The sequence below is a fragment of the Megalops cyprinoides genome, chromosome 16 (genome assembly GCF_013368585.1).
Source record: "Megalops cyprinoides isolate fMegCyp1 chromosome 16, fMegCyp1.pri, whole genome shotgun sequence".
Lineage (NCBI taxonomy): Eukaryota > Metazoa > Chordata > Actinopteri > Elopiformes > Megalopidae > Megalops > Megalops cyprinoides.
The window spans coordinates 14,932,508-14,952,242 of NC_050598.1; the positions used below are offsets into that span (position 1 = coordinate 14,932,508).

Consider the following 19,735-nt stretch of genomic DNA (forward strand, 5'->3'; position numbering starts at 1 on the left):
TTACATAACTTAAATATACCATCAGTTTGACAATAAATGCAATTAGTTTTGCTCAATGTTCCTACAGAAGTGAATCCAGCTAAGTAACTTGCCAAAGGATGCACCTAAGGATCTGAACCCGCAACCTTCTGATAACATTAACCACTACACCATGCTGCTATAATTTTTGAAGTAGGGCACAGCCCCCTGATGATTTATAACATAAAAACTAGGTCATAGCAGAGTCTGGAATGAAGTGAGTTGACCTTGTACCGAATCCACAAGGATGGCCTCTATAAGTATGTTTCTGTTACATGATTTGGTTGTCTTCATTCAATATAATGATTTGTGCTGAGCTTCACTAACCGTTCTTCACAGATATAGTGGGGAATTATTTAATCACCTTTCTCTCTGTGTCCTTCTCCACACATGTTCATTGCTTGACATGGAATGGTGCCCCTCGCTGAGATAGGATGTCAGTTGTCCCTGTATCCTCCAGGGCACATAGACCAGTGAGCTGGAAGCCGGGTTCACAGCTCGTGTGGATCAGCTTCATGTCTGCGCCTTTCATTCATCACAGCCCACACATTTCTCTGGGCTCTCTGAGGGTGCAAGTGGGCGTTATCCCCCACTCTTCAGTCCCTCCATGGGAGTGCTGCCACTCAGAGACGATGGATTGCTCCTTCTGCTCACAGATCAGCACACTCACACACACGGTGTGGGAATCAGCATCTGCCCACCCCAGCCATTACTGGAATATCCGCTCAGCAGTCATTTCCACCTGGTTCTGAACACTAGCCTTTGGCACTGATCCTGTTGATGAGCTGGACTGGCATGATAAGCCATCCTTCACAGCGGTTTTGCACACTTTTCTGCCACTAAAATTTTGGTTTTTGCAAAGCAGTTCTGGAAGAATGCATTTTCGATTTTATTTTCTAGGAGATTTGCATCAGAACAGCATGTGCCATGTGTAGCTGTCAACTTAATTAACTGTGGCCCTGTGAAATGCAACCGGTACCTTTGAAATAAATCGTAATTTTATTAAAAGATGCTAATAAGATAATCCTTTCCTTTTTGATATGGTGATATCAGACAAGGAAATTATAATGACAAAAAAATTACTGCCACAAAAATATTTCCGTTAAGAAAGATATCAGATTTTTTTTCAAAAGGGATATTTCAGTTTCTTGTTGGGGCAAGCAACCCTACTAATCTGTAAACATACCTACACCAGATCTTCCCAGACAACTTTGAAGATAACATCTGAAGACACAAGTGAGGAAGTCAGTGATGTATGTAAGAATATTCAGAGAAATGTATAGTCTGTATTCACAAAATATATACAAATATATTTATACAATCATCTGATGGTAACGTTAATACACAGACCCTATAGGTGGAGAAGACACATCCTTGCACCCTTAATTTGGCACTTTTTTCCATGGTCATCATTAAAATATGAAAAGACATCTCCTTGACAGGGCATCAAAGGGTTATGCAAACAAATCCCCCTCCTCTTCGGTGACTTCACCGACGGTCCATCTGAGAGTGAATCTCAGAGTCTCTTTTATGTAATGAAACTTCTGGGTGTGTAAACACATCCCCATGTAGGTTCATCAGTCTACAGTCCAGCAATAAAAGGGATTTGTTTATCATATCTGGCTGTCACTAAAGGAGCATGTATGACCTTAATATTGCTTCAAAGAAAGGAGGGCGGTTATTGCGAAAGTGTGCTTGTGTGGTGCAGTGCATCATTTGCTGAAATAGCATGCAATGTTAACAATTTAAGAAGAACTGGCTGCAATTAAGACTGCAATTAAAATATATGCAATGCAAACCAAGGCCTGGAGTAGACATTTGAGGGGCAATGCTGAGAAAAATGGAAACTGTCTTTGTAAATGTTTAGGTCAATAGCAATAGCAATTAAATTTTATTAAGAGAGCTATTGGTATCCTTAACGCATTGCCAACTCAAATTCAAGAAAGGCTTATCTTTCCCCCATGCTTCACCAATTCACTATGCAAAATCCCATCCTCACTGAATCTTTCTTTCTCTCTCTTTATTTCTCAGCTTCACAGCAAGGTCCTTTCTTTTGAGAAACGGTAAATAAAATATTTTGTACCTGAATATCAATTCAATGAAGATTCTTCTCATGAAGAACTTGTATTATGTTGTTGATAATCTTCCAAGAAAAGAAAAAAATATATATTGCCAGACTTTCAAGTACCTCAGTAGAAACTAGAGCTAATCACATCTCACTTCACATCCAGTTACCTTCACACCCTTTATACATTTTAATCAGGCAAAATTAAGATAATATCCGGTCTTGATTTTCTCCTTTTAAAAATCATAATCCTAGAGCCTTCCACTGCTCACTCATTGTTGATGGTGATGATGAAAACATACTTAAATACTTAGACAATCAACATTAGGTCCCTTGTCTCAAGGGGATGAGGACTATAGGGCTTGTGGGGGGAGGTGGATAGAAGAGAAGGTTTAACACTGGTTGTTATTACTATTATTATTATTAGTAGTAGTAGTAGTATTGTTGTTGTTGTTTCTACTATTACTACCACTACTACTACATAATGACTGAAAATTATTATTGCCTCAAAAATATTTCAGTCATGGGCTTAAAATGAAAAGATGTCAGAACCCTTAGATTTTTCCAAAAGTTGAATACCTCCAATGTGTAGACATTTCTTTAGCCCCCCAGTCAATTGGCTCTTGCATTCTCTATCCACCTTCTTTCCCAAGGGCATAACTTTAAAAGACGTTTAAGCCTATGTTCCCGGTCTAATAAAAGTTTCAGTCTACGTTCCTGGTCAAAAAAAAGGTGCTATAGAATAGAATAACATTGTATACAGCCTAATTATATCATAAGTTTGATTTCTTTATTTGAGCAAAACAATTCATTACAGGCTGCAAAACATGTAAGAGCTGGATAACACCTGGAGCAGTGGTGTTGACAGGCAGCAGGCAGTGGAGGTGATATCACTCACCTCTCGCTAGCAGGCCTACTCTTCTGCAGCTGTGTTGTGGCCAGAGAGAACATTTCAGTCTCAGTGCAGAGAACACACACCTCTGAACTTCTTTCATCAATCTGTGTCAGATGAATATGCATTTATTGCTTCAAAAACTCTGTTTCCCCATTTGTGTTCCTTTTTACTTATCTTTGTGTTCCACAGTCTCCTTGAGGGCAATTCCTCAATGAAAGCCATATTTCTTTTTTGGTTTTGCCAACTCCTTTTTTTTTTAGATTCAGTGAGCTATAATAGGATGTTTTCAATTATCTTGTTCTTATTGCTCAAATGTACCCTTTCTTGTCAGCTACAGGCAAGCTAGTTTCTAGTATTCCAAAAACAAAATTAATCACAAAATATAAAGCTATTGCTGGCTATAGGCTCTGTTGCATAAAACTGATGTTTATCCTGGTATCTTTGTCTGCAGACAACCTTCTCCAGTGCATTGTAATATTTTCACATCACAGGTTTGCACCATACAACCATTTAGGTTTTGTTGCAGTAAAGTGACCTTAGGAGTTAAGGTAATATAGCAATGCCCCAAATCCAATATAAACAGGGTCCAGAGTACAGCGTATTTCCCTATATACTAAATGCTGCCAATGGAGTTTGTTAATTAATTGTTACATTTTATGGTAATAATTCATAATCCTTTGAATGTGAACCTTTGTTGAAGTGGTTGATTGGACTGATCAAGAATGCATCAAGGCAACACTCCTTACAAGACTCATGAATAAATGCTTGGAATTCATACAGGAGTGAATGCTTGAAGTGATTAGCTGTGTTAATGAATAAGGTACCGGTGATTAGAACAAAAAGTCTGGTACTTTTAACAATGACTCGTATGCAATTACCTGTAATTGCTTAGCGGTATGTGACCGACTGTGGTACAGATCCCTCTCAAATCTTTTATACATCTGCTTTTTGTTTTATTTTATTGTCTTATAGAAGGCAAAGAATGTTTTTTTAAAGTTTGGTACCCAGACATAACAATAGCAATTCCCTCAAATTATGCATCTGAAGTACTTTTATTCAAATTGCTTATAGCAGTCATTAGTTTTATGTGCAAGGCACTACAAATTTTGGGCCAAAAAATAAGACATGAAACAAAAGACAAATTGTTCAAATCTTTATTGATCTGAACCTCTATTGTCCTCTCATTGCCTCCTATTTTCTCTTGACAGACTAATAGATATATAGAATACAATCACAGCTATAGTGAGAGGACTGTGAGAGGATGATGGATTGTAATTCATTGTCCTTTTTCCCCAGCCCTGGACATGGTCCAGCAAATCTATTCCTCTGTCAAATTTGATGTATGAAAGACAATGGAAGATTCATTTCAACACTATAGCATAACATGCTTGTGAAGTGACCAAGGTCCTCACTGCACATTGTCCACTTGCAATACTGTTGAAATATGTTAATGAAACCTATGCACCATTTTAATCAACAACATTGTTTTGTGTTTGTGCTTTGAAGCAGCATAACTGAGCATTACCTATTAAAGTTTTTTTTTTTTTTTTAAATTCCTGTGAAAATTAAGAATGGCCAATAACTAGCCAGCTTGTTAAAACAACCGGCAGCTCAAACCATTCATTTGGTGTTATGTTAACCAAACAAACTCCTGCTGATATTATTGGATTTGATAAATTATGATGAGAGATACAAAGAGGCCGAAACAAATACATAGATTTACATACATTTTTCAATTTAAAAATGAAAGTTTGTTAAAGTTAAATAAAATCATATGTTTATCCACAGATAGAATTGAGATAAAACCTAAAATATGACACTTCTACTTCTGCATGATACACATTAACCACACTGAATGCTGGGTACACAATCAGGCCAAGGTACCATGCTTTCAGATTGTCATGTTCAGCCATGAAAGGTGGAATTGCCTGTGGTTCTGCAGACTCACTGATCATTACATAATCTCATCCATGCATCACTTTCACTGGGCCCAGAACAGCAGCAGATCCCCAAACTAAAAAGAGCAGGTAATTTGAGGGAGCAACCTCACTGACAATGCCCTTTGTTTCAGAACAAGGCACCATAGCAATTAAACCAACAGAGGCTTTCAATGGAAAAGGGGCTTCACTGTCAAACAAGCCACTGGCTGCTATGAAAAATCCAGGCAAACTTTCACTTTTTTCTCCACCCTGAGACTTCTCCATAATATTGACAGTTTTGCTTCCTTTCTCACCACAGAAGCTGACAAATGCCTTAACACTCCATCATTTTCTTCCTCCAGGCTACTCACCACCTGGGCCATGCCGTGGATCTCATGTGATCCCCTCATTTGTCTTCCCTCCTCTGTCTGTCCCCTGCTGACCTTCTCTTTTTCCTCTAGTCATTGTAAACCCACCGTGTCAGTGTACAACTTTCTCCCCTTCATCCTCCTCTCTCCTCTATCACAATTCACATGACAATGAATTACCTCTGTCAGTTTTAGTGTTCTTTTTCATTATGTTATCATGTGAATGTGTATCCAAGGTGATAATAATAATAAAAAGAAACTTACTTCTGTTTCATGTGATTAATTTATTTTAAATGCCAGCTGCAGTTAATTATGTCTCTTATAGCAATAATAATTTATTCAGCTGAATGTTTTCAATGAATAAAATCATTATTTCATAGCTGGTTATGTGTCCACACAAAATATAATTTTCTGGTACTTTACTGTTCTTACTAAAGAAATTATCTTCATTATAATAAAGTTCATATCACTCACGGCAATAGCATATCTTGTACGGCCTGTTACAGCACACGGTTTGGCTGAAGTATACAGTCTGTAGACATGAAACACAGCATAAGCTTTAAGTACCTGCTTACGTTAAAATTATACAGGCTGGGATGAGCTCTCTGTACATTTTCTATATACATTTCTCAAATGTACATGCAACCCCCCCTCCCCAACCCACCCCACCCCAACAATGCACCAAGCCAACCAACAGCAGCTTTGGAAACATTGAAATACACAGAATTTCATTTCCTGTGCTGGCATTTTCATGCCTGATACACTCTCTACAACAAAAATGCAATGTTTGGCAAGGCCATTAAATGCAAAGCATATAGTATATATAGCCAATGAAAACACAAGTCTACTACATGTAGATATACTGTGGGCAGTTAAAGTTGAAGAGAGGAGAGTTAGAACGTTAAATTACTGCAGTGGTATTTACTCTTTGTCCTGATCCACTGTGGAGTTTAGAGGCATTACGTATGTAAAGTGCCATAAGTCAAAAGCTGGAATGAAGACCAGAGCCCCGTGACTCTGAAATGGACAACAAAGCCACCATGATTTTTTTTTTTTTGAATAAATGATAGAAAAAGCTATAACTATACAATAAACAAACAGGTTAAGCACAGGAGCCATAGAAAAAATATTCAGTCAAAAAAAAGCTCAGTTAGTTTTTAATCCACATAGAACAAACAAAAAAAATCAATTTTAATGTCAGCAATCTGTATTATAGTTTGTATGATTATTCTCACAACATAACACACATTCCCACACATTAAGGCTTATTGTAGACAATGACCTTCTGTTTCAGGCTTCTAGTACTAAGATCACCTTGCAGAAATATTAATTCAAATAATTACAATTACTCCCATAACAAAATTCCAACTGATACTTTCATCAGGTATAAGGAACCCACGTTCAAAAGCAACAGTGACCAGTATGCCCTCACAACAGAAGCACATCTCCACAGTAGATGCTGAAATCCAATAACTTATATAAACTGCTAACTTTTTAAACCTATGTACTATAACAATAAATTACTATTATTTCCAGGCATTTAATTATTTACTGCAATGGACTTTTAATTCAACTTGTCTGAAGTGTTATTCAAAGAGAATCCTTGAATAAGACCACTCAAACATTCATCTTAATTCTTTCAATTGCAAACATTTTTAAAATATACATGTTTTTAACACATACTGTGTGCTGTGGTCTCTCGCATGTTATCTCCAGCGACTACGCTATAAAACAAGCTGCCTAACAAGGACATGAGCAATTGTCTGACAAATCATTTCAGTAATGGATTAGTCTGTACTTAATGGGGCATTAGTGGCTAGGGAGGCTATCTTGTATCCAGACGACTGCATATTCAAAACCCAGGCAAAACACTGCGTTTTGTACTTTTGCACATGACACTTCAACATAAATAAACATAAATATATGGTGATCATTTAAACAACAAATCAACTCTTGGCAAGGGTGTCTGGCAAGAAAATTATTTAATATTATATGCCTTGTATATACACACTTTAATGTATTTTATTTAAAATGTACCTGATATAAACTGCAGTTTGTTATATTTTTTTTAATTCAATACTGACGGGCTTCTCAAAGGCATGTTGGCTGTAGGGTTTCAATTCTGAGCCATTTCGGAGCGTTTCAATTCCGTATTGAGGGCAGCCGCCCTGTCTCCCACATCTCAGATGAGGTCTGCTGCTGGCAGTCAGGCCAAATGCCTTATAGTTGCATTTCAAATGAGTGTCCCACTTCAATGAACAGAGCTGTGAAGTCAACAGTACTGCTCAACATCTGACAGTGAGCAGGTGCTAATATGTGTGGGACCATTTCTGTGAATACAGAATATACAATGATACATAATATACAATTTAATCTTATAATATACACACCAGAATTAATTACCGCTAATTAAAGCGGTAATCTGATACAGCCTCTTCTTATGCCTGAAAATGGCTGTTGTATAATCCAAATAAAAACTGCAATTTAGAAGTACAGGTGAAGATCAGAAAAAGATGATTTATGTAGCATATTGTCTGACAATTATTTAAAAAAAACAGGCAAAATTTAAATATTTGTAGTTTATTGTTACAGAGTTAGAAATGTTAGTCACTTCAATGTAACCACAATTCACTTTGTCTGAGAAAGACATTTAAGCAAGCACAACGGCTTCCCTGTTATTTAATCTGATGTGTACAGGCAAGATGTTTTTTAAAAAAAAAAATCAAATGACTTTCCAATACAGCCCCTGTGGTTTCAATAAATATGAAAAATAACTCATTAACTTAATTTAGGGGATAACCCTATCTTTAGCTGTTTCTTCTTTATCACCAATATTTTGGGTCCACGCTTAATAATTAATTGGAGCAGAAACCAAAAAAATTAAAATAATAAAAATAAATTGGAAAACAAGATAAAATACAAATAATAAAATTCCTTCACAGTACCTTTTAAACCAATCTTCCAAAATTACACCCCCAACCAAAATAACATTATGAACATAATATCAGGACAAACACTGTGTGCAGGACAAACTTTTAACAAAAGTTTTAACAGCAGTCATACAATAAACCCACTCATAGAGAAAATAATAAAGCTTGTCACATATTGGTCTCCAGTGATGTATAGATAGATAATCTACATTCAGTTAATCAAAATATGTGATTCCAAGGATGCTATAATTAAATTTACAGGTGAAATACAAACAAAATGGCATGCATTCCCAACAGGATTTATCCCCTAAAGTGCTCTGATGTAATGAAGAGAAAATAACAGTGAGATGTAACTGAAACGTGATCAATACTCAATCTTCTGTCTCATTTAAATGGAGATCAGGGAATTTGAGAGCATGATTAACCAGGGATGACAACATCTCTGATTTTCAGTGAGGCATAAATCTGTGCTGTCATGGGGGGAGGGGCTGGAATCACTCTGCTCTGCGCTTTTAATACAAGTGTCAAAGATGTAGTCTGAAGAACGCGATGTGCCTCTGTTATTACTATACAACAAGAAGAAGTGAGAGGTTTTTTTGTTTTTCCAATAGCGGGAATGAACCATCTCAATTTCTACAAGCAACTTCATTTGAACTAGAAATCAGAGACTGCCATTCTGAAACGGCGCAGGTATTTATACTGGTAACACTGCACTGTGGCTCCTGCTCCAACCAATTTAAGACTCTCTTCTTTGGAAATAGAGCCCGCTGTAAACCCATGTGAGGGTCCGTTTGAAGTCAAGAACACAATAAGATGCTTTGTGCCCGTAACACTCTTCCCTGTCAGAACATCTTAAGCCACGTAAGGTGAACAACCGATCATGACCACCAGTCTTTTCCAACCCCTGAGGTCCTTGAAAACACACGTTTTTCACACCTCAACACACTCAGACAGAACATGCAGGTTTGGGGGAATTCTGGACGTCATGTCCTAATGTCCTAATCAGTTTGCGGAGCATGAAAAAAAGGAGACAAGGCGCGTTGAATATGTTTCATGTCTGCCAAAATATAGGAAAGGTCGGTCCATCCAGCCCAGTGAGGAACAAACCTTCACTGAGAGGGGGCAAAGGTCAAGATCATCCAGCCAATGACGAAATAGAACAGGAAGATGGGATACACAACCAGAGCTTTCCGACTGGGGGGTTGACTGTCGGCCAGGAACGCTGTAGAAGCTGTAGGAAAAACATGCACACACACAGGACAGTAAGACCTGGATATTTATACTGCTGTTTCGTGTATGTGTACTATTTATTAACTGTGTTTTATTGTATTTATTGTGTCTGCATTTTTAACAACTACCTGTGGAGCCAAAGACAAATTTCCACATTTGTGGATAATAAAGTCATATTATTATTATTATTATTATTATTATATTTCATTCATCCTTTTACCTCTCTAATGCTATTGCAGCACTTAAAAATACTCTATTGGGTTCTATTTTTTCATGTTTCCTTTGGATATTTCTCAATGATTCCACATTCAAGAGAAACATGATAGCAACAAAGCACAACAGCGCCACCTACTGTGAGATATGCATGAGACAAATCATGTAAAAAGATAGGAGGGGCTGTGGGAGCTAGGCTTTTAGCTACCATTTCCTGTGCTACAGTCAACACTTTCTTCAGCTTCTTCACGCTTGATGTATAGCGTTTGAGTACCCATTTTCGGTCCATTTCCTCTTTGACCTCACAGTAAAGCCTTAGGGTGATCTATAGCTGGTAAAATCAAGTGGACCCTGTGTGCTTTACTAGGCAACGCTTGATTGCACACCAAGAGTACTGTGGTGTTGAGAAGGAACCAAAAATGGAATATTCTCATATGTAAACATGCTGCACTGTGAAAGCAAGCCCACATTAGGTATAAAAAAAAAGATTCAATGTGACGCTACATAACTGAAATAATGACGAACAAGAACATAACTAAAAATACTAAGTGGCTGTAGAAATTCTACGTTTTCAAGGAATTCATATAGAATACTCAAGTCAACAGAGAGACGGTTGGGTGAAACGCCTTACCAAATGTGGACCAGCCAAATGAAGCGACGACCACAATGAGTCTGACGGCAAAGCTGACAGCGCCGGCTCCCCCCAGTAACACCAGTCTACAGACGATCATGGCGACCGTCAGTGGCAGAATACAGTACCCCAGCACACACAGGCTCTGGAAGAATGAACTGTGGTGGAAGAAACACACAGCCAGGAACCTTTTAATTGCTTTTTATGAGGCAGCCTGTTCCCCCATTTTGCCCTCCACCTTTGTTCTTAATTAATCATGGCTCATATCAATAATGGACATGGCAGTAATTACTCTGCACAGAACACAGTATGTTCAGAAAAGGCCCTTATTTGGGCATGAACTGCCGTTCCTCTGTAACAAACTGAATAAGCTCTACCCTTGATTATTAGTGGGTGAGTTTGTCACAGATAGTTCAGATGAGACGGTAAAGGTTTTTATTCCACTACATTTCTCCTAGTAAACTTAAATTTTTACACTTCAATGTACGCTTCAATGTCTTCAATCAATTTGACTCAAAGAGTACAACAGCATTGTTCCAGATAATTGTTGAGATTTAGCTCAGCTTTATAACTAGCATTCACTGGCACAATGAAACAGATTTACGCGTGGCTGAAACGGAAACATGTTCAGTCAAGTGTGATCGCTTACATGGTGCCTCCCAAAAGCTTGGAATTGAGCGTGATGACGACCGATCCAAACCAGATAATCACAAACACCTCGGCAAACTGGGGGCCCCCGTCGTCCTTACTGTCCGCTGATCCCCCCTGCAGCATGCTGAAAAACAGGACCCAATGGTTACTGTTTTCAACACCGAATGTGTTCTGCCTACTATTTCTCTAACCATTGTTAGATGCACAAGCCCAGTAGTGAAGCTAACACAAGAAAAACAAGAAAAACAAGAAAACCACCATTTTCACCAGTGGAAACCTGGTGAAAACGGTGGTAATAGACTGACGGAAGTATACGCAGCTTGAAAATACAATGAACGCAATCCTTTGAAGTGGATGATTATAGCACACCTCGAGTGGTATCTTTTAGATCTACACCAACCACTGATTATCCAACGACCATTAGCTTTCTACTTAGGGCCTAGAACAGCTTATCCTTTTAAAAATCGATGAGAGACTGTGAATTTCATCATACGGAGTGCATATGAGGACTTACAGAGCCAGTGTGACACATAGGAGAAGTGGGCCCCAAAGATCCCCTGGTGACATGAAACAGAAAGCATACACTTGGTTCTTTTTTTAAGTCAAGAACCTAATTTACATTGTAATGCCACATTTGTGTACAGTGTGAAAAGTTCTGAATTTTATATTTTGTATTCCCTTGCTCAAGTGGAGAGTAAGAAGAACCAGAGAAGTAACACAGCCACACACAGGCTAAGAGGTATCTTACACCTACACAAAATGTATCCTTACGTGTGTTCATATAATGTGATTCTAGGCTAAACAGATCTCGTACACACACACACACACACATTACAATGCATTCATCATTGACAGGGCCATGGCTGCCGCAGTTTGTTTTTACAGTCATAACGCTACATTTCAAAATAAGGGAAAAGACTGTATTGAAGCAACTTTCCACTTTGGTATGGTCCACATAATTATTTCTGGCTCTTTTTATTTGAATCGAACAGCTACATAAATATACAACTACGACTGAAGTGGGAGTAGACACATTCCTAAATAACAGTGCCCTTTTCAACTTTGCAATTACAATCACATTACCTGTAGGCGTTCATTATGATTAATAAATACCAGTAAAAAGAATCAATTTGAAATTAGATACTCACAGTCTCTCAGTAATGCTGAGCTTTTTTTGGGATACATCACATGAACAAACTTCTTCCCCACTGCTTTCAAATCCCTCAGCTGTAAGGAAGAAAACAGTAAGAACATTAATAAGAGCATAACACCATTATAATGAGGAAAAATATAACATCTATAATTAATGTATCATTAATACCATAAAAGTCATAAAAACAAAAAAAAAATCATGAAAAAAGATCACTCCAGGGATATAAAGTACCCCTGAGAATCTCTGTATCCCCTGAATGGGAAATAAAGTTGTTTCTCAGCTACATCTTGTGTTTAGACAGCTAAAAACTATTATTTGTCAATCTATCAGTCAACTCAAAAAGAAAAAAAGTGCAAAATCTTCAGTCTTCCATCACTTCAAGAACTTTGTTATACTCTAGCTACTGACAATCCAAAGTCATCTAGTCAAGCTCTAAAATTGCCTGACATTGAATGAAAAAGCAGACTTGTTATATGGAAGGATGTCTCTTACGATGGTGTCTTTGACAGGCTCATCCAGAGTGGAGAACTCATCGTCCTGGGATGGGGAGCTGACCGGGACTGTGATCTCTCCCTCCACTGGAATGTCAGCGGAAATTGACACATCTGAGAGCCCTGCAAACTGCAGACACTCAGACTGTGAATCCCTTCCTTTCCAGGAACCACATTCCTATTTAACTTGGACAGACAGTGTGCATTTTCCATAAATACGCAGTGGAAGTCAGTCATCATCATATATTGATAGTTAATGACACCGATAAAACAATATTGTCAATGAAACTAAAAGGTAACAGAATAAAACATTCCAGTATGTTAGTGGTTTACCTGACCTGTGTTTTGACAAAGGCTTCCTGCACACACCATTCTGCTATCTGGTTCAGCCTAGAACACTCTTAACATTCTCCTCCAAAAAAGGAAAATGGACATTCTTACAACTTTAATGTTTGAGATGTCAATGAAAAGTACAGATGATTTAGATGATTTAAACTACTGTTAAAGGCACCTACAACCGGGCCTATTGTGTTGCAGCGGTCGGGTTTGGGTTAAGCTCAACGTTCTGGATGCCAGGTTTTGAATACAGTGTTGTCTAAAATCATTTTGAATGAGTGACTTGTTTACAAAGGTCATTAATGTTTTTTAAGAACATCAAACACATAAAGCTTGACTGGACAAATTATTTCTTTACTTGCTTGTTTAGACCGTAAGAAATTAAGGGCTCTCTCACTTGTTGAACTGTTTCGCTGACTGTTCCCATATTTATTTCTTCACTTGTACAGACTTTATTTACCGTAAAATGCACTGTTTTTCCAACAAGGATGGACTGTGTTGTGTCCATTTGTTAAGGCTCACACATTCACATCAAGCAAGAGATGGTCCATGGATAGCCCCTTTGCTACACGAGTACATCGTGATGCTTGTTTATGCAAGCATCATGATGTTATGTCATTCTGTCTACTGTCCCTAAAGGGGTAATCCAACCCAAACCCTAACCCAACCACTATTCCTAACCTCCACCCTCATCCTCACCCTCAGCCCACCCTTAACCCCTGGGAGAACTGAGTCTGATCAGAGAACCTAATCAGATGTGATATCAGCAACACCATACATCAAGCAATTCATGAAATTCAGAAATGAAGTCAGTTATCTATGGTTGATGTAAAGGAGGTAAACATATAGCTAGCTAGTCACCTAGTAGCAACAAATGTTCAGTATTCAAAGTGATTGCTAACTAACTGCAAACAGTTAAAAATGAAAGACAATAACTCAGTCTACATAAATTATATCAAAAACCATTTTCAAGAATGTCACCCGATGGTGACATTTGTCTACATTAGGCCATGAACACCGCATGAACACTGTTCACAATTCCATGTAGTTACTATCATTATTGTCTCAATAGGTTACTTTCAAAATTTCTGATATGAATTACCTGTGCTTATGGGTGTGCAATTTATGGATTGCATATATATCCAGCATAAATGTCTACTCTAATGAGGACAGTAACTTGACTGGCTCCCCATTCTTCCCTTTTTGCCTTTAAACAATGACCATCTGTGCCTTAGTAACTGATATGCCCACTCAAAAGGTCATCACTGTCCAATGACTAACACAGAAAACCTCTGTTCTTTGTGTCATATCATATATTATGGATTAATACAAAATCATAACTAACTAGCCTTGATAGCTAAGGCAGACAATTCAGAGGCCTAGATTCACTTCACAGCTGGCAGCCTAAAAATGAATACATATTGATGAGTATATCAAGTGGATATATGATATTAGAAACAGGAAAGGGCCTGTAGTTCCAACCAATTTGTTACTTGAATGTGTTATCCTGTTAGAAATCATTCCATCTATTGTACCCATGGAGAATAGTGTGAATCATCGTTAGCTATCCACATTATTGCTTAAAAGGTACGCTGTAAAAGACTTGGTATGCTTCCACTAAAGCAGCTTTTCCCAAACCTCTCCTGGAGGACCACTTGTCCTGCATGTTTTAAATCTCTCCCTGCTCCAGCACAGCTGATCAACACAAATGATCAACTCGTTATGAACTCCTGAAGCTGCTTGATAACAAACTGATCATTTAAATCAGCTGTGTTGCAGCAGCCAGAGATGTAAAACGTGCAGGACAAGGGGTCCTCCAGGAGAGTTTTGGCAAACGCTGCCTTACATGTACCAAACGATGTCACTGTAGCCCGGATAGTTCGACTTCCTTGCGTAGCAAAGATTAGTTTTCATCACCAATATTTCAGACACTTAAGTGCTTCACACTACAACTACGATAAAAACTGCAATGCCTCCTACAGGTGCCGATTGGAGATGTAGTCAATAACGCGTATGCTACCAATTCTAAAATCGTCGTCTATGCTAAACGCTGGGCATACTGCACACAATGCAACCGCGGTTTATCAAGCAAATCATGTCGTGATAGGTATAATAACCTGCTGGCCAGCAATCTGCAACAGACGGTACCTAGGTTGGTTGAAAAATGTCCATATTTATAGCTAGCATCGCTGTGTAATTTAGGCAGCGTGTGCTGTCTTTCAAGCTCAATAAAAAGTTGGTCCAACAAAAGGATTTGTACGTCCTGGCATTTAGCTAGCTAAGTACAAATAATGCATCTCGTGTTACGCATTGTTTGATTAATTTTCTGGATGTTGCAAACGTCTTATTTTCTTACCAAGGGTTTGTTAGATTCGTCCACTTCCGCCATGTTTCCTCGTTTGAAACGTGGAGGTAAACATTTCACGTCATCAAAAGGAGACAGCTTGTCCAGGAAAATGCGCCGGTTATCCCTTAATTTATCTGAATCAATGCTGCCACAGTCATTTAATTTACTGTTGTGTTCCTTTTGCAAATTACAGATTAAATGAGCAATTTATGATATCCATCTGGAGGATCCACCTGAAACTACAGAAATGGTAGTAGAATGACAACTCTGCATAGATGCAGTAATGCAGTTTTTAAGATGTCATGAGCATGCCAAGGAATTTCAGATAATAGGTTTTAAAGGAGTTTTGCATTTTATTTTACAACATTTAAGCATTATTATTATTTATCATTATTATTGTGCTTATTATATATATCACATATTATATATTATATATGTAATGGAAAGCTAATACAAACACAATACCAAACATTTTTTCAATATTGTAATTGAATATTTTCAGGTATGTAATTTAGTGTAAATCACCTCCTTCATCAGGCAATGGACAAAATATCTAAAATGTACACAATAATAAAAGAGGTGTTCGTTTGAACTGTCTTCACTGGGACTGAATGGATAAACTGCTTGGAAATGAGCAATTCATGTAATCTATTTGATGTCCCACTTCTGCCATCTTCTGGTAGAATGGTGGTGTACTTTTTTCCTCTCAGCGGTTCAGTTGTTTTGGGCCCTTGCAACTACTATTAAGGGGGATTTTATATTCTGGTAAGCACTGGTAAGTATGGGACAGATATTTTCTACTTTCTGCTAAATGCACAAATTAGTAGTCTGCATATACACTGATGAGCCAAAACATTATGACCACTCACAGGTGAACTGAATAACATTGATCATCTCCAAACAAGGGCACATGTCAAGGTCTGGGTAGATTAGATGGGAAACGAACAATCAGTTCTTGTAGTCAACATGTTGGATGCAAGAGAAATGGGCAGGAGTAAAGACCTGACTGACTTTGACAAGGGCCAATTTGTTATGGCCAGACGACTGCGTCAGAGCATCCCCGAAAATGGCAAGGCTTGTGGGGTGCTCCCCGTCAGCAGCTGTGAGTACCTACCGACAGTGGTCCGAGGAGGGACAAACCACAAACCAGCGACAGGGTGTTAAGCGCCCAAGGCTCATTGATGCAAAAGGGCAATGAAGCCTGTCCCATCTGGTCCGAACCGACAGAAGGTCTACTGTGGCACAAGTCACAGAAAATTTTAATGATGGTTATGGGAGGAATATGTCACAACACACAGTGCATCGCACCCTGCTGCTTATGGGGCTGCGTAGCTGCAGACCGGTCAGAGTGCCCATGATGACCCCTGTCCACCTTCGAAAGCACCTACAATGGGCATGCGAGTGTCGGAACTGGACCTTGGAGCAGTGGAAGAAGGTCGCCTGGTCTGATGAGTCCCGTTTTCTTTTAGATCACGTGGATGGCCATGTACGTGTGCACCGTTTACCTGCCAGTGCCCTGGGTCCGGCCATTCATGTGGACGTCAACATCGTTGCAGAGCAGGTACACCCCTTCATGGCAATGGTATTCCCTGATGGCAGTGGCCTCTTTCAGCAGGATAATGCGCCCTGCCACACTACACACATTGTTTGGGAATGGTTTAAGGAACATGATGAAGTGTTCAAGGTGTTGCCCTGGCCTCCAAATTCTCCAGATCTCAATCCAATTGAGCAGCTGTGCGATGTGCTGGACCGACAAGTCCGATCCACAGAGGCTCCACCTCGCAACTTACAGGACTTGAAGGATCTGCTGCTAATGTTTTGGTGCCAGATACCACAGGACACCTTCAGAGGTCTTGTAGAGTCCACGCCTTGGCGGGTCGGCGCTGTTTTGGCGGCACACGGAGGACAAACAGCATATTAGGCAGGTGGTCATAATGTTTTGGCTCAGCGGTGTATGTATAAACACCCCAGACACATTCTTAGAATATCTATTACTTTACTTTAGAATCTATCTATTACTTCTCATGTGCAGAACAGACCATTACATGTTTCTCATGAGTGGTAAATTATCAATTTATGACAGGTGAGTGATTGAAAACACATTTTGGGAAAAAATTTCAATAATTGGGACAGCAAATTAACCAGTGTAGCAGCGCATCCTAAGAGAAAAATTATAATATCATTATTGCCATGGACACACAGTAATGTTCCAGGTAGTCACAGTTTTGGATTCATATGAATACGAAGTATTTTTAGTAAAAGAACCGACAGGAAATCCCTCACAGGCTGCATCTGCCCCCTAGGCTGCAAACTTAAATAAGTAAAGTTCCTGACGTTATTTTCTGAGGGAAATACAACTGTCATCTGCCACCCTGTGGAATTTATCAAGTGATTCTATTTACCAAGCTACTTTATTTGCTCATGTTAATGGACTCATATTTCTGTCCACAATATAATGATGAAGTCAAATAAAACAATCCGGAGAAGCTATTTGTGTTTTTTAGTATCTTGACATTGTACATTTCATTTCATGAGTATTTTCATAAACACCTGTGTTTTCCTTATTGACAGATCCTCAACCCAAAAGCAAATTGAGCATGAGTTTCCTGCGTCCCTATTGAAAAGAAAACCAGCCAACACTAGGATGCATTCCCACTGTTCCCAATGTTACATTTCTGATCTCATTGCTATTTTTCCTACACCTTGCAACCCCTTCTGATGAATTCTCTGTATCTCTATAACCACTTTTTGTCCTTCCCTTTATGCTAGAAGCTTGGCAGTCAGTCTTAACTCCCCCCATCCTTTTAAAAATAATTTTCCCCCTTCAAATTGCTCTTTCCACTTATTCTTATAAAATATTCATAGAATCGGATTCCTTCAAAACCCCCTGTCCCACACTTGATAAGTGTAGTATTGTCTTTACCAGCCTTCATTACACTGTCTGAACTCTGTAGAAAATGCTGAACTGCAGTTCAGCTTGTTTTCGCTCTTCCTTGCCACTCTGTGTCCTCCATTAGCTACCCAGTGCTGCTTAAATTTGCCCCAGAACAATTTTCTCCTGCTGTTTATCTCATTGTATTTTTCTATTTTCCACTCCCTCTCATTCCTTGTGAGCATCATCCACTAGTGGAACATTTCAGCTATCTTCATTATCCTGCTGTGAATTCGTACTCCCACTCCACCAGTTCTTCAGTGGGGGGAGTTATTTGGGGATATTAGGTCGGGATTCTTGAATCCAAACCACTGCTCTGTTTGGTTCACGCTGTACTTAATTTAATGCCATACTACTCTATGCCATGTAACAAGTAGATATATAGTAGAAATATCTCATAATTTTACCTGCAAGTAGAAAATATGATGAACAATCTTTAGTCTGCCGCCTTATAGGATTTTTCCTCTGAGTCATGTGACTTGCGGATCCATATGGTGCCTCATTAGATGTGTTCCAGCACCCTCTACAAACTTGCCAAATTTTATGACTTGACTGGCTGTCTGGGTTTTATGGACAATCTATAAAGTACTTGGGAATATTAGAATAAGATTCATCAGAAAAATTATAACATAAGTTACAACATTCAGATTTAATGCTTAAGAATAATAAGGGCGTTTTCAGACCTATAGTTTGATTGCTTTGGTCCGCAGCAGGAAATAAATTGTTGCAATGTTGCATAATGACGTAATTTCGGTTCTGTTTCACATGGCATTATTTCTAAACAAACCAAAATTTGTAAAAGAAGAACAGACTGCTCCCTCATTGGTCACTTTGGTGTTTATGTTTCGGAAATAGATTAACGCGCCACTTTCCAATTTCACAGTGGAGGGACAACTAAGCCGGTTGATCTTGGCCCTAGTCATCGTTTATTACATTGTTTGCATTTATCACTTTAGGCAAATGATACAGTTTCAAAATGTGGCCTGGCTGAGGCTAGAAAATAATGTGTTGATGCGACGCTACTCTCGCAGGAATCACAGGCAGACAGGATGGGTTGGGTTCACAGCACGTGTTTAATTAGCACTGGCAATAAAACAGCATAAGTAAGTTGTCCATATATACAGTACAACAATGTAACACGTCTCCGGTTGCACACTCGTCGCCAGCATAAGGAAAAGGGGCACAATATCAAATTACCTGGCAAAGCTCAAAATACAGTAGCCACTTTATTTAACTTGGGCTAACTTGGGATATCAGACCTAGCTAGCTAAAAAATACATTTCAAACACATATACAATTCAATTTAACATACCTGGCAATAAAACAGCATAAGGTTGTCAATATACACAGTCATAGGTATTGGATAGCTTTGGTCCTGGTTGGTTCGGGTTTCACCAGTGGGACCGCACCAGAGTTCGCCAGATGATGGGGATCGAGAACACCTCCCTTTGGGCGTCTCGGGCCGATTATTTTGGTGCGGACCTTAGTGCGATTACTGCGTCCTGACCTACGTATGCAAATGAACCGAACCAAGGGGTCAAACGCACTATGGTTCG

The 19,735-nt window shown here is 38.8% G+C and overlaps 1 protein-coding gene across 1 annotated transcript; it reads right to left on the reverse strand.

Annotated features, from left to right (window-relative positions):
• Positions 1–7,926: 7,926 nt before the first annotated feature.
• LOC118791333 (protein YIPF6-like) lies at positions 7,927–15,306 on the reverse strand. Its single transcript, XM_036548653.1, has 7 exons — positions 15,257–15,306; positions 12,566–12,694; positions 12,069–12,147; positions 11,435–11,477; positions 10,919–11,044; positions 10,270–10,427; positions 7,927–9,426 (listed from the first exon to the last, which is right to left on the reverse strand). The coding sequence occupies exons 1-7, from the start codon at positions 15,287–15,289 to the stop codon at positions 9,305–9,307; spliced, it is 690 nt and encodes a 229-aa protein (XP_036404546.1). The 5' UTR covers positions 15,290–15,306; the 3' UTR covers positions 7,927–9,304.
• Between the last annotated feature and the right edge of the window lie 4,429 nt (positions 15,307–19,735).

Bases quoted from the DNA above. Each gene is read 5' to 3' on its own strand.
- LOC118791333 (XM_036548653.1), bottom strand. From the start codon at position 15,289: ATGGCGGAAGTGGACGAATCTAACAAACCCTTG. The intron at 12,695-15,256 runs GTAAGAAAATAA...GAGTGTCTGCAG, and splicing joins ACGAATCTAACAAACCCTTG to TTTGCAGGGCTCTCAGATGT. The intron at 11,478-12,068 runs GTGAGTATCTAA...TCATGTCACCAG, and splicing joins CTCAGCATTACTGAGAGACT to GGGATCTTTGGGGCCCACTT.